Source organism: Ictidomys tridecemlineatus, chromosome 5, assembly GCF_052094955.1.
Source record: "Ictidomys tridecemlineatus isolate mIctTri1 chromosome 5, mIctTri1.hap1, whole genome shotgun sequence".
In the NCBI taxonomy this organism is placed as follows: Eukaryota; Metazoa; Chordata; class Mammalia; order Rodentia; family Sciuridae; genus Ictidomys; species Ictidomys tridecemlineatus.
The window spans coordinates 136,393,555-136,407,986 of NC_135481.1; the positions used below are offsets into that span (position 1 = coordinate 136,393,555).

Sequence of the window (14,432 nt, forward strand, 5' to 3'; positions counted from 1 at the left end):
CCAGCGAGGGCAACTTTTAGCAAGACCCTGTTTCTCAGGGTGCTGAGAGCCACATCCAGGGTCTGCTTTGGAATCCAGAACATCTTTGCTGCTGTCAGGGGACTAGGAGGCCCCAGTCAGGCAAAATGGGCGTATGGATGGAACCAGGATCTGCTGTGGCCATACAGTGTCCTCCTGGCTGTCCACCTCTCTATCAGTCCTCTACTGGGCCCAGATTTGAGAGTGCCTGTGTACCTGCTCCTTTGTCTCCATTTTCTCTGGGCATCATCCTGCCACTTCCTTCCTCCCAGTCCCATCGAGACCCCTCCTTCCTGAAGGATAGTCAGTCAGTGTGTGTGTCTCTCCCCCCCAGCCCCTCCCCCCAGCCTCTCTGGCAGGTAAGGGAAGGCTTCAGTAGCTCAAGTCCCCGAAAGGCCCTGATAGCCAGTGGGGCAGGTATGCACAGGATGAGGCTGAAGGTCTGGAGCAGAGGCCACGTTGGCTGGAGTAATCAGGGAAAGAGGAGACAGTGAAAGGACATTCTGGAAGGACAGCTGGAAGACAGAAGCAGAACAGGGCCCCAAATAAGGCTCCACTAGGGTACCCTCAACACAAACTGTTTGCAAAGAGTGTGGGCTGCAGGGCAGGGCGTGGCATCTTGTGGGTGCCACTCTGCTCCTGGCACTTTACCTGTGCAGCCTGAAATGTTACGTTCCCATTACCACAAGTGGGGAAACTGAGGCTCGAGTTAAGCCATCAGCCCAAATCCACAGGTGACCCAAGTCCAGACTCAAGCCCCGGGCTTAGAGAGTCACTTGGTGCTGTCGCCCCAGCCCCTCTTGGCCTATCTCTCCACAGCCTCATCAATGCTGACTTCTGCGTGGCCTCTGTCTGTGTGGCTTTTGGGGCAGTTCTGGGCAAAGTCAGCCCAGTCCAGTTGCTCATCATGACCTTCTTCCAAGTGACCCTCTTCACGGTGAATGAGTTCATTCTCCTCAACCTGCTAGAGGTGAGCGGGGCTCAGACTGGGGTCGGGGGCAGAGGGGACACTGGTGAGGATACAGAAAGGGAGGGCTAGGGACACATGCCAGCTTGGCAAGTCACTCAACCTCCTGAACTTCAGTTTCCTCATCTCTGCAGTAGGAGTAATGGCATGTCCTGGGCAGACCTGATAGTCTGCTTAACACGTCAGCCCTGGGCAGAGCAGTGTTCTCTGAATGTTGGTGTTTTCCCCTTTCTTTTCCATCTGATGGAAGTAATGGGGAGTTCCTGCACGTACTCCTGCCTGCATGCTACCTCTCCAGATTGTTCTGCTTGTATAGAGGGAACAAATCTGTTTGTAATGATCCCAGGGGAGTGTCCTTGTACGGGTACATGTGTTGTGTCCCGCACAACTTGCCATTCACATGGACTCTGGAAAGAATGCTGCCCTCTAGGGTTGGCTGATTCCTTGGCCCAGATAAGGGGCATCATGGACCTCTGACTCTCAGGAACCTCCTTGATGCCTTTGGGTGAAAGAGGGCCCCTTCTCCACTCACCCCATCAGGCCAATCTCCACCAGCAAAATGGCCTGTTAATAATGCATATGGTGTGGGGGGGGCGCTGTGGCTGTGGCTCAGTGGTAGTGCACTTGCCTGGCATGTGTAAGGCACTAGGTTCAATTCTCAGCACTACATATAAATAAATAAAATTAAAATCTATCAACAACTAAAAAAAGAAATTAAAATACTGCATATGGGACCATCCCCTAATACAAACCCAGTGTTGGTTTTGAACTTCACTTAGAATAGTATCTAACTTGTTCTAAATACCTCTATGTCCTGACCCCAACCCTTCTCCCCAAGCTTCTGGTCCACCCTCTCCCGACCTTCTGTGCTCTGCCCGTGGCCTCCTGCCTGCTTCCCAGACGCACCAGGCAGGTGCTGCCCGAGGCCTTTGTGCTGGCTGTTCCCTTGGCCTGGAAGAGCTGTCCTCATCCTGCTCATTGCTGAGGCTTCATTGGATTCCCCTGCACAGTGTTGCTCCCCTTGTCCCCTCCCAGGCACTGTCCCTCCTGTTTCCCGTTCTGTTTCCTTCATGGCACTTGGCCTTTCCTGACAAGGGCAGAGAACCCACTCTGTCTGGGCCGTCTCTATCCCAGCCCCTAACGGGTGCCAACAGGTGCTCAACGGAGTATTTGTCCAGTGAAGGGACTCTGGAGTCGGCGGGCCTGTTGGGCAGAGAGGGGACTCTAGTGGCTCAATCTGGCTGAGAAGGGAGTTTAGAAAGGTGACAGGGATGCGGGAGGAGCCTGGATCACGAAGACCCCTGGAGTCGGTGCTCAGGAGTCCTGAGGGCAGGGGGGAGCCATGGGGGGGTTCTAAGCAGGGGGATGACACAGATGGACCCATGTAATGAAAATGTCACTTTGACTCTGGCGACAAGAACAGGGGAGGCAGGGAGCTCAGTAAGAGGCCATCCTGGTCACTCTGGTAAAAAGATAATGGGACTGGAACTGGTTTGGTGCATGAAAAGAAAGAGGATGTTTCAAGAGAAATAAAGGAGGAGAATAAACGGGCCTAGGGGACGAACTAGGGTCAAGAAGAAGAAAGTTAGGCCAGGCTCTGAGATCTGAAGCCACTGCAGAGGCAGCATTTGGGGTCTTAATGAAGAGGCAGGGAATGCTCCTTAACAGGGAAAACCCTGTCCCAATCTTTGCTACAGTAATTCTTTTAGAGCATCTTTCAGCGTCTCATTGAGACAAATTTAAATGCAATTATCCTCAATGACATGTAAGGAGCGGTGTCCTTTACTGGATTCTGCTCTGAATGTGTGACGTGGGTTAACTCCCCAAATTCTCATCTTAGAGACGACAGTCATTACCCTCACTTCACAGGTAAGAACACTGAGGCTCAGAGAGTCTAAGGGCCTCATCCAAGGACGCAGAGCTAGTAAAGGCACTCAACGAAGTTGAGAGTCAAGAGCCCAGCCCTGTCAGCGACAAGTTCTGTGACCTTGGATGACACACTGACCTCTCTGTCTGGGTTTCCCATCTGCCTTAGTGTATTTTATGCTGCCATCACAAAATATTAGAGGCTGAGTAATTTATAATGAACAGAAATGTATTTTTCCGAGTTCTGGAGGCAGGGAAGTTCAAGGTTGAGGGGCTGGTGCCTGCTGAGAGCCTTCTTGCTTTGTAAAAGTGTTACCGAACCCAGGTCAGAAGGCTCGTCCCTTAGAAAAACCAAGGAAGAAGAGATGAATGTTCAGGAGGAAAAAAAGGCTTCACTCACTGACCAAAGGATGGAGAAGAGGGAGCTTTGCTCACAAGCCAGCTTCTCTACTCCAGGGGGTACAGGGGTTACAGATATAGGACAGGAATAATGAGGGGGAGAGGGAGAGAAAGGGAGCGTGGGCGGCTAATAAAGCAGAGGAATATTCATGTCTTTTCTGGGAATAGGTGGAGATCTTCTAGAAACTCAGGTGCCACCTCTTTCCCCCCTTTCATGGTCTGGTGTTTCTGGTCTTGGTGGCTGATAGGTGTCTTTAACCCTGAAAGGGGAGAGGAGAGAGGAGGCAAGTCTAGGTCAAGTTATCCCTGTATTATAGTTCTGGATACAACATTTCTCAAATGATCCATATGTCTACATGCAGTGCCTGTAGAATCTGACCCAAAGGTTAAGGCAGCAAAGGAGACAGACAACATGAAGGCAGAGGTGCCTCGCCTTCTCATCCCGTCCCAGTCACCCACGGAGCATCTGCAGGCCCAAGTGAAGAGTCAGCGATTTCAGCAAAAGTAGCCTGAAACGTAACCTAGGCAACTGTTATCACTATAACCCACTCACCAGAGGTGTTATCTACAGCAAAGCTAGTGGGAAACTAATTATGTATTGCTTCAGCCATGTGACCTCCAAAATTAGTGATTTTTTAAGTCAAGTAGGAGCAAACAAAGCTAAAGTGTTTACTTAGATTTTTTTCCCAGTAGCAACCATAGGACAGAGGGCAGAAAGGCAAAAGAGGATGAGAACAAGAAAGAGAGGACAAGCTGGGCGCAGTGTCGCACGCGTGCAATCCCCAGCTGCTTGGGAGGCTGAGGCAGGAGGATCACAAACAACAGCAAGGCACTGAGCAGCTCAGTGAGACCCCATCTCTAAATATAATACATAATAGGCCTGGGGATGTGGCTGAGTGGTCAAGTGCCCCTGAGTATGATCCCTGGTACCCCCACCCCCCTAAAAAAAGGATGAACCCACTTTTATAATAAACCTGCTCTGGAGGTAAGGAGCCCATACCCCCAATAATGACATTAGTCCACTTCTGAGCCCTTGTGACTTAATCACCCCTTAAAGGTCCCCTCTGCACTAGGGATGAAGTTTCCAAGATATGAACTGGGGGGACACAGTCCAACCAGCTCCAGTGGAGGAGTGAACCTGGTCTGGTCCTCTGAGCCTGGTTCTGAGTGGGAAGGAGGCTGAAGAGAGGGGAGGGGCCCTACGGCTATCAAGCACCTGTTGAGTGCCAGGCCCGAGCCAGATGTCATTTACAAGCTGTCTAGTTTAATTCTGACAACAGCCCTGCTAAGTCACTATGACCTCCCCCACTTTGCAAATGAGGAACTTGAGAAGAAGTCAAGCCAGAAGTGGGACAGGAAGGGACAGACGAGGAGGGGACGATTCTGCCTGTGCCAACTTAGGGGGATGGAGAGGGGCAGGTAGTGGGAGGTTGGCCTGGTGATTGGAGAGCAAGGACCGTGACAGGATGCAAGAGTGGGTAATGGCAGTCCAGGTGGGAGGTGTTGGAGCAGTTGTGTAAAATGAAACACGAAATCTGGAGACCCAAGGGAAGGGGAGAATTTCCAGGAGGCCAGTAGGTGACAAACTAGGGGGTTGCCCTGGGTTCTAACTCTCCGTGTGACTGTGTGACTGAGCAAATTCCTCTCCATGTGTGGGTTTCCCCATCTGGGATCATCCCATTTGTTAGGTGACAGGCCTCCGGGCTGGGTTCAGGGGTTCCCACTGTCCCTTCCCCAGCTGATTGGTCTGTGGGGGCCCCAGGCTGTGCCCTGCAGCCTGAGGAGTCAAGAGACAGTTGAGAGCCTGTCGGGGAGGGTAGGAAATGCTGGGGAGGGAGGATCAGACAGTGCCAGACCCTGACGGGCTCTTTGCACTACAGGTGAAGGATGCCGGGGGCTCCATGACCATCCACACTTTTGGTGCCTACTTTGGGCTCACGGTGACCTGGATCCTATACCGACGCAATCTCGAGCAGAGCAAGCGGAGGCAGAGTTCTGCGTACCACTCGGACCTCTTTTCCATGATTGGTGAGAGCGGCCAGGGTGGCTGAGGGCTGCCTTGGTTTGTCAGGGCTGCCCTGAGGGGTGAGGATGGCCTTGATGGGTGGAGACTGCCATGATGGACCAGGGCTGTCATGATCACTCCTGAGTCCCGCTGTGGGATACCGGGGAGAGGCAGAGGGAGGCTGCCGGTAGAGGATTCTAGGACCCCAGGAGTCTGTCTCTCTTCCTAATGTTTGCCCTGAATTGCTCTGAGGCAGATGTAGTGGTCACCAGGAACTGGCCACTCCATCCCTGGGCTAGGGCAAGGTGTGCATTCTTACCTCCTGTGCCCATTCATTCATGAGAACCCACGCGACCAGGCCTCCCTGGTATCTTAGAGCCCAGCCCCTCCCTCAGGAGGTCCTCACAGTGCAGCGTGAGGCAGCAGGGCCACCACATAATCTCCCTACAGTGGACAGAAGATTCTACCCTGCCGTGCTGGGGGAGTGGGACAGGGGGACCAGTTGACTTCCTGGTCAGCTGTGGAAGGCTGAGTGGGAGAGGCAGGTGAGAAAGGCAGGGAGGGCCTTCCAGGAGGAGCCCCTGGCTTGAGCAAAGTTATAGAAGTGGGGGACAGCTGGGCCATAAGGTCACTTGGCATTTCAGCGCTGAAGGGCAGGGTCTCTGCGGGGGCTCTAACACATATTCCCTTGGATCCTGGTCCTCTCTGGGCCCACCCAGGCACCCTCTTCCTGTGGATATTCTGGCCCAGCTTCAATTCAGCCATGTCCTACCATGGGGATGCCCAGCACCGAGCTGCCCTCAATACCTACTGCTCCCTGGCGGCCAGTGTGCTCACCTCCGTGGCAATGTCCAGTGCCCTGAACAAGAAGGGCAAGCTGGACATGGTGAGTAGCGGGGGCCTCAGGGTTCGGGAGGGATACCTCTTGCCTGCCTGTGCCTGGTGGGCACTGATGGCCACGACCTGCCAACACCTCCAGAAGCAAGCAGCATCTGAATGAGCTCTCCATCTCTCAGGTGAAGAAACTGATCAGAACATCCCTGGTGTGGGGCAGAAGCCAGGACAGGATTCTTTTTTTTTTTTTTTTTTTGATACAGGGATGGAACTCAGAAGCACTCAACCACTCAACCCCTGAGCCATATCCCCAGCCCTATTTTGTATTTTGTTTAGAGACAGGGTCTCACTGAGTTGCTTAGTGCCTCACCATTGCTGAGGCCAGCTTTGGACTGGCAAGTCTCCTGTCTCAGCCTCCCAAGCAGCTGGGATTACAGTTGTGCGCCACCGCGCCCAGTAGAAACAGATTCTTGAGATTCTGCTTGTGGGCTGCTCAGGACAGGCTGGCTCCTTCTGCTCCTCAGTCTCCTCCTGCTGTTTGGGTACCAACAGCCACCATGGGCTGAGCATGGCCTCAGGTCTTCCTCCACGTTGCTGGAGCCAAGTCCAGACACTAACCCTCAGGCTCTTCAAGCTGCCCCAGCCCCATCCCACACACTTTAGGAGCATCCCTTGTTCACTTTACTGATGAAGTTTACGGGGTAGATATGGTGGCACACAGTGTCCTTTCTATCATACCATTTGCTTGGGTTTTATTGTGGTACTGAGGATTGAATCCAGGAGTGCTCTACCACTGAGCTACATCCCCAGCCCTCCCCCTGCCTCTCTCTCCCTCCCTCCTCCCCCCTCTCTCTCTGAAACAGGGTCTTGCTAGGTTGCCCAGGCTGGCCTCCAACTTGTGATCCTCCTGCCTCAGCCTCCTGAGCAGCTGGGATTACAGGTGTGCGTCACTGCACCCGGCACACACCATTGATTTTTGTGGTTTTTTGTTTTGTTTTGATTTTGTGGTGCTGGGGATGGAATCCAAGGCCTGGTACATGCTGGGTAAGTGCTCTACCACTGAGTCACATCCACAGCCTTCATGTCACACCGCTGGGACCTCTATTTTGAGGTGGGAGGGACAGACCTCATGAGTGTTGGCAGATTTTTTTTCTATAAAAACAAAAGTGGAGATGCCAGCTCCCCATCATGGCCTGCACTTCTTGACTTATGAACTGAGGCACTGTCAGGAGGACCTGTCATAGGGTCCCAGTCATGGTCCCTAGTTGCACTAGACACAGAGGTGGCCCTCAGGCACAGAAGGGAACACACTTGTTGCTCCCAAAGCCACATGCAGGGGGGATGTCGAATAGACTAAAGGAATAGGTTCATCTTTCTGCCCCTCACAGCTCTGCGCTTTTTATTTAACCTGCCTGCACCTCTGTCTCTTCACCTGCACACCCATCTCCAAGGCTTGCTGTGGAGACGGAATGAACCAGTCCCCACAGTAAGCAGTACAGCCCCTGGGGCAGGCTGACACTCAGCATCAGCTGATGGGATGGGGACATGTATTTCCACAGGCATGGTATGGACAGGAAGAGCACATGCAGGTGCACTGACTGGCCCACTGGCATGTTCAGCAGCACATAGGACACAGAAGATGCCCAGGCCTGCTGGGCTGGGTGGGTGGCATGCTTGCAGAGCACACAGAGGGCTGCCCAGGCCTGCTGAGGTGGACTCTGAGCCATTCCTGGCTGGGTGTTACCCTCGTGCAGTGTGGAAGCTCATGCCAGTGCTCCGGGGAGAGAACTGAGCCTCTGCCTGCTCTGCCCGCCCTGCCAGGTGCACATCCAGAACGCCACGCTCGCAGGAGGGGTGGGCGTGGGCACCGCTGCGGAGATGATGCTCATGCCCTACGGCTCCCTCATCGTTGGTTTCATGTGCGGCTTCTTCTCCACCCTGGGTTTTGTGTATATAATGGTGAGGGCCCCAGGCAGGGGCTGGGGCTGTTTTCCTGTAAGTGGGGGGGGGGGAATTCCTAGGGAGGGAGCCAAGGGCTGGAGAATCCTGGGTCCCTGTGTATAGGAGGGCCACCAGAATCCTGCAGCCCCGGCTGCAGCCTCCTTGCTGAGTACCACCCACCTCCCCCCTCAGCCATTCCTGGAGTCCCGGCTGCGGATCCAGGATACCTGTGGCATTCACAACCTACATGGCATCCCCGGAATCATAGGTGGCATCGTGGGTGCTGTGACGGCAGTTTATGCCAAGCCTGACATATATGGAGATCCAGGGTAAATGCAGAGAAGGTGCGGGGAGGTGGGACCCCCTCCTTTCTTCTCCATCCCTCCTTCCTTCTGGCCTTCTGGGGTCCAATATCTTTCTTTTTCCCCTTCCTTCCTTACTCTGGACCATTGTGCTGTGGGTCTCTCCCCAACCACATTCCTTCCATAAGAATCTCAGAGAGGCCAGGTGCAGTGGCACAAGCCTATAATCCCAGCACCTCGGGAGGCTGAGGTAGGAGGATCACAAGTTCAAACCAGCCTCAGCAACTTAGTGAGGTCCTGAGCAACTCAGTGAGACCCTGTCTCTAAATAAAATACAAAAAAGGGCTGGGAGTGTGGCTCAGTGGTTAAGTACCCCTGGGTTCAATCTCCAGTACCAAAAATTTTTAAAAAGTCTCAGAGAAAGATGACTGATTTGTACAGCGCCCCCATTTTGTAGATGAGAAGGCTGAGGGACAGGGTTTGTCTAGACTTGGTATCCATGCACTTTTGTGGGGTGGCAGCAAGTGGTCAACTGGCATCTTTGTGGGACCCTGACCTGCCCTCTCTCTCTCTGCCCAGCATAGTCCATTCCCTTGACTTTCACCATTTCAAGGCCTGGTCCACCACAAAAACACAGGGCGAGTTCCAGGCATACGGCCTCCTGCTGACCTTGGCCATGGCCTTTGGGGGCGGCATCATCCTGGGTAAGTGATAGCAGCTGGGCCAGAGAAGGTGGCATCCCTGTGGGGCTCCTGAGTGGGGGACCCAAGAGCATGTTCCAGGGTGAGCTGGGAGCGCCCAGGATTCCCTCATATCTGCCCTTCTGGCTGTGGGACTGGGGGGATGTGGGTCCCAGCTGAGAGCAAAGGCTAGGATGGGTGGTAAGTGCTTTCTGACCTCTTGTGACCTCCAACTTTCTTTAGGGCTCATTTTGAGATTACCATTCTGGGGACAAGCTGCTGATGACAATTGCTTTGAAGATGCCGTCTACTGGGAGGTGAGTCCTATAGACCCGTCCCCTTGCCAGGCAGCTGTATCCCCGCCTCCCTGCATCCTCTGGTCTGGGGTACACACCTGTGTTATCCTGCTCCTCTACCTGGGAGACTGCCTCTCTTGTGGTTTGAAGTCTCTTCTCTCTCTTCCCTTTTGAACCCCAGGCTTTGGAGGGGGTCATGTGTATGTGTACCTCTCTTTTTGCACTCCCTGAAAGGACACAGAAGCAGCCTATGGTCAGAGCTGTGGATGGAGCATCCACAGGTAGCTGTATTCTGGCAGTGACTTCTGAGGTCTGCCCTTACCCCCACCTCACAGCAGCAGTACCAGGAACTTGTTAGTAATGCAAATTCTCACATCCCATCCAGACCTCCTGAATCCAAAAGCAGAACTCTGCTTTAACAAGCCCTCCAGGTGATTCTAATAGAAAAAATCACATCTCAGGGCTGGGGATGTAAGCTCAGCTGCAGAGCCATTGCTTAGCATGTTCAAGACCTTGGGTTCCAGCCCCAGTACTGGGGGTGGGGGGAGCACATCTGAGAACTAGTGGCTTTTCAAAGCATTCCAATGTCCAGTCTTAGCCCAGAGACTTAGATTTAATTGGTCTGGGGGTTGGGCCTGGACATTAGAATATTTTTAAAGCTTGCTGGGTGATTCTAAATTCCAGCCTGGATTAAGAATCAAAGCGCAATGCCCAATTTCATTCTCTGTTAGAACCACCTAGAGACCTTGTAAAACTGCAGTTTCCCCAGGTAAAAATACACCTGCCCAGAGAGTTTAATTCAGCAGAACCAGGTCCACATATGAATAAGCCTGCAAGTAATGTACAAAAACTGAATTTTACAACATGCCACTCTTCCAGCACACAGAAGCGTGTCAGTACATTATTCTAAAGCTGTAAATGGTGAAATGTAGCAGACCTCAGTTTCTTTAAAAACATACCATAATTTGGGCTTTCTGTGGCTTAAGGTAGGGCTCTCTTCCCTCTGTTATTGCCGTGGCTCACCTGCATTGGATGGTGGAGGATGCCTCCTGCATGTCCCCATGACAAGGGTGAGGACCAGACTGTGTCTCTGCACCCTGGAAGGAGGGACATCACTGCCTTTCGTTTGGCTCTGTATTTTTAAAACCATACCAAAAGTTTCCAGGGTAATTTTAACTAATATCCACCATAATCCACATATAACTTTAATATGATTTATGTGATTCATATAATTTTGTATATGTAATTAATAAGTCTTTTGAATTAACTCTTTAATTTTTTTAAATTATAAAATGACTAGGAAACCCAATAAAGAAATTCTGGAGCCAGGCCTGATGGCACATATCTTGTAATCCCAGCAACTTGGGAGGACGAGGCAGAAGGGTTGCAAGTTTAAGGCCAGCCTCAGCAACTTAGCAAGACCCTGTATCAAAATAAAATAAAAAATAAAAAGGGCTGGGGCTGTATCTCAGTGGTAAAGAAAGCCCTGGTAGGTTTAATCTCCAGTACAAAAACAAAAACAAAACTGCAAATGTAGGCTGGGACACTTGCCTGGCATATGTGAGGCACTGGGTTCAATCCTCAGCACCACATAAAAATAAGTAAAATAAAGGTCCATTGACAACTAAAAAAAATATTTAAAAAACTGCTAATATTTTTGGTATATATGCTTTCCTTTCATTCTCTTTTTCTCTCTGTATAATTTTTCTTGAGATCATATTACTCACTCAATTTTATATTCTTTTTCTTGAACTCAGGTACACTGGATCACTGAGCCACATCCCCAGCCCTTTTTTGTGTTTTATTTAGAGGCAGGATCTCACTGAGTTGCTCAGCACCTCGCTCTTGCTGAGGCTGGCTTTGAACTTGAGATCCTCCTGCCTCAGCCTCTTCAGCTGCTGGGATTCAGTTTTATATCCTGCTCTGTCCCTTTACCTCTCCAGCATAATGTAATTCTGTTGAATTACATTTTTAATACACTTTCCTTTTTCTCTGCACAATTATTTTCATTCTGAACAAAAACTGTTTGAGATGCCACACTTAGAAACCACACAGGTTGCATGCTAATGAAATAAACCAGAAACGTTATCCCAATTCCATAAATATTTTGTTTTAATCTTTAGGATTTATCCCAAATTCACAACTTCTCTCAGACGTATACCTTCAGTAGTCCTTGGTTGGGAGTAATCAAATCTCGTATCAATAGGAGCAAAAGCCATCAGACAATACCTGAGGTCCCTGGGTGGTCTACCTGGGAGGGGAGGTGGCTTCCCAGAGGATGGGGGTGAGGCGGATATTCCCCAGGACCACAGAGGGGCAGTCTTTTTTGAGGACAAGGCAGACCTGATCTGCCTCAACCCTACTCCACCTCCCAGACCCACCTCCTGTCTCCTTTGCACTTCCGCCATTCCCTTTTTGGCCCTATTAGAAGGTGCCTCATCTCTCAGAAATGGATTCTGCGCAACCTCCCGGAATCCCTCCAGGATGGGTGATGACGGCAGTGTCCACCACAACTCTAATATCTCTCTGTGTTTCACCTGAGTGCCTCGCCATTGTTCTTGTGGCGCAAGGACCCTGTCTCCTCCTTGGACGGAGCTTCCCAGGAAGCAGGGGCAAGTTACAAAGCGGCATGCATTTTTCATAATGACCACACGGTGGCGCTCGCCACCCACCATTTGCGCTCCTGGCTCACCCAGTTAGTTGAACTACATCAGGGACACTTGCCCTGCCCGGGAGAGGTCCCACTGAGTTGTTTCCTCTCTTCACAGATGCATGAAGAAAAGAGCACTGTCTACATCCCCGAGGACCCCACCCTCAAGCCTCCAGCACCCTCAGTACCCTTGTCACCCTCAGTACCCGCAGCACCCTTATCATCCTCAGAACCCTTGGGACATTCAGTACCCTTGGCACCCTTGGTATCTTCAGCCTCCTTGATACCCTAAGCTCCCAAGGCAGGGGAGAAGCAGGTGAGATGAATTCTGCTTGTCACAGGAGATGCTGGGCTGGCTTTCTGCAGAGTGGGGGAGTTGGGGGCAGGGAGAGAGCAGATCTCAGAATCAGACACCAACAAAAGGCAAGCATGAAGAAATGAGGATGTGCTGGGCACAGTGGTGTCCACCTGTAATCCCAGCCACTCTGGGGGCTGATGCAGGAAGATCACAAGTTTGAGGCCAGCCTTGGCAACTTGAGACTGTTTCTCAAAATTAAAAAATCAAAAGGACCAGAGATGTAGCTCAGTAGTAGAGCATCCCTGGGTTCCATCCACAGTACAGAGAGAGAGAGGGAGGGAAGGATGTGAGCTTTCACTCCTCCTGCCTGAGGTGGAGTGGGCAGGCTGCACTGGGAAAATATATGGAAAGAACCCTGGGGCACACTTTCAGTTTGTGACTATGCTTTCTAGCCATATCACTTTAACCACGCTTCAGTTTCCTCCTCCATAGCAGTGAAGTTGTGCGTAGCTGTAATCCTCATGACTCAGGAGGATGAGGCAGGAGGATCACAAATTGGAGGCCAGCCTCAGAAACTTAGTGAAACCCTGTTCCTAAATAAAAAAAAAAAAAAAAAAAAAAAGTAGAGCTGACAAGCCTGGCTCTATTCAGTCGGTGAACTCCAGGCATGAGTCTTCCTATCTCCTTCCTTCTTTTCATCTACCCCCTCCATGGGATACAGCAGCCCTGGCCCAGGGATCACATACCTAATCGTCTTGAAAATTCCATGGGGCAGGGTAATTACTTCCCTCTTTTTAATAGAAAATGATACTAAGAAAGGTTCAGGATCTTCAAGGCCACACAGCAGGCTAGGCCTGCTGCCCTAGCCCTGGATCCCTCCTCCTTTCCTGGTCAGTGTTATTATTCTTATAGGGATTTGCACTCCTTAGAGACCAGAGCTTAGAAATAGCTGCATCTGGTGCAAAAAGGCTGAGTGACATGGAAGGAGAGAATGCCATGGTTCTCGGGACAAGTTAACCTTGCAGCAGGGTGTGGTGTCATGCACTTGTAGTCCCAGCTACTCTGGGGGCTGAGGCAGGAGGATCTCTTGAGCCCACAAATTTGAGTCCAGAAAATAAAACCAAAAAATCTACCTTAGAAACAAGAAAAGTGAAACTGTGACCCATTGCTCCTAGTGTCCATCCTGTCCAGAAAAAGAATGTGTGCCAAGAGGCTACAGCAGGACTGGCAGTGACCAGTTGTCCTTGGCTCTCTCCCTGCAGGCTCCACAGACTGTCAGGGGCTCTGGAAGGAGCTGGTGCTGACCTTAGCTGGGGACTCAAGAGCAAGCAGCAGCATCCTGCCTGCTGCCCTGGCCCTGGACCCCTCCTCCCGCCCCTGCCTTCAGCCCAGGGGCTCCGCCTGGGAAAGAAGAAGGAGGAACTGCAGACAAGTAGGCTTTCAAGCCAAGGTCCCACTGAAGAAGGTTTGCCCCTGCCTGGGGTCTTGGTGGCCACTTCCTGAGAAAAGCAGCCCCAAAGAGGACCCGAACCCTCCCAGGAAGCAATTTAGCTGCCAGATACTACCTACTGGGCTCTTCCACCCCTTACTTGCCCCTCAGCCAGCACCTCTCAGGCTCTCTTGGTCCCCTGCACTTTTGTGTCATGTAGCTGGCAGCCTCCATGAATAAATATTGTTGATGTCCTTTGTAGAATAGGTGTGGATGCTCCAATGGGGCCAGTTTGAGGGAGAAGTGGATCCAAGAGAACTGGCCTCCTGCCCAACCAGGTCCTCACCCACAGGTCCACCCACAAGGCCAAGAATGCAGCTAAAGAACAGGCAGAGCTCAGCTCTGGGATGGGGTCTCAAGGGCTTCTCTTATGTCAGCTATTATAGAAGCTCATCGTTGAGAAAAACCTCAGCCTTGCTATGCCCTCCACCGCCCTGCTCTAGGCATTCCAGCAGGATAGGGGAATAAGAAGGGAGGGCCCTTTGGGGCCATCGCCCCTCCCCCAGCCCTTCCCGGCTCCCTCTCCGCCAAGCCAACCCTGTACAGTGGGGAAGGTTCCAGTCCCACCAGCACCCAGTGCAGAGTAACACCACAGTTCCTGTCATGGTCTAGGACAGTCCTGACAGTGTCCACTCTGAACAGGTGTGGCTGGAGAGGCAGTAAGTGACCAGGTGGCTTTCCAAAGTT

General features: G+C 51.7%; 1 protein-coding gene across 1 annotated transcript in view; it reads left to right on the forward strand.

Annotated features, from left to right (window-relative positions):
• Rhcg (Rh family C glycoprotein) overlaps positions 1–13,949 on the forward strand; it is a 24,189-nt gene extending 10,240 nt beyond the window's left edge. Inside the window, exons 3-11 of the mRNA XM_005320132.4 lie at positions 838–988; positions 5,131–5,278; positions 5,975–6,141; positions 7,911–8,048; positions 8,223–8,359; positions 8,912–9,036; positions 9,256–9,329; positions 12,077–12,274; positions 13,519–13,949. Of these exons, the coding sequence (XP_005320189.1) occupies positions 838–988; positions 5,131–5,278; positions 5,975–6,141; positions 7,911–8,048; positions 8,223–8,359; positions 8,912–9,036; positions 9,256–9,329; positions 12,077–12,250 (1,114 nt within the window). The 3' untranslated portion in view covers positions 12,251–12,274; positions 13,519–13,949. The remainder of the gene's footprint in view (positions 1–837; positions 989–5,130; positions 5,279–5,974; positions 6,142–7,910; positions 8,049–8,222; positions 8,360–8,911; positions 9,037–9,255; positions 9,330–12,076; positions 12,275–13,518) is intronic.
• The last annotated feature ends 483 nt before the right edge of the window (positions 13,950–14,432 follow it).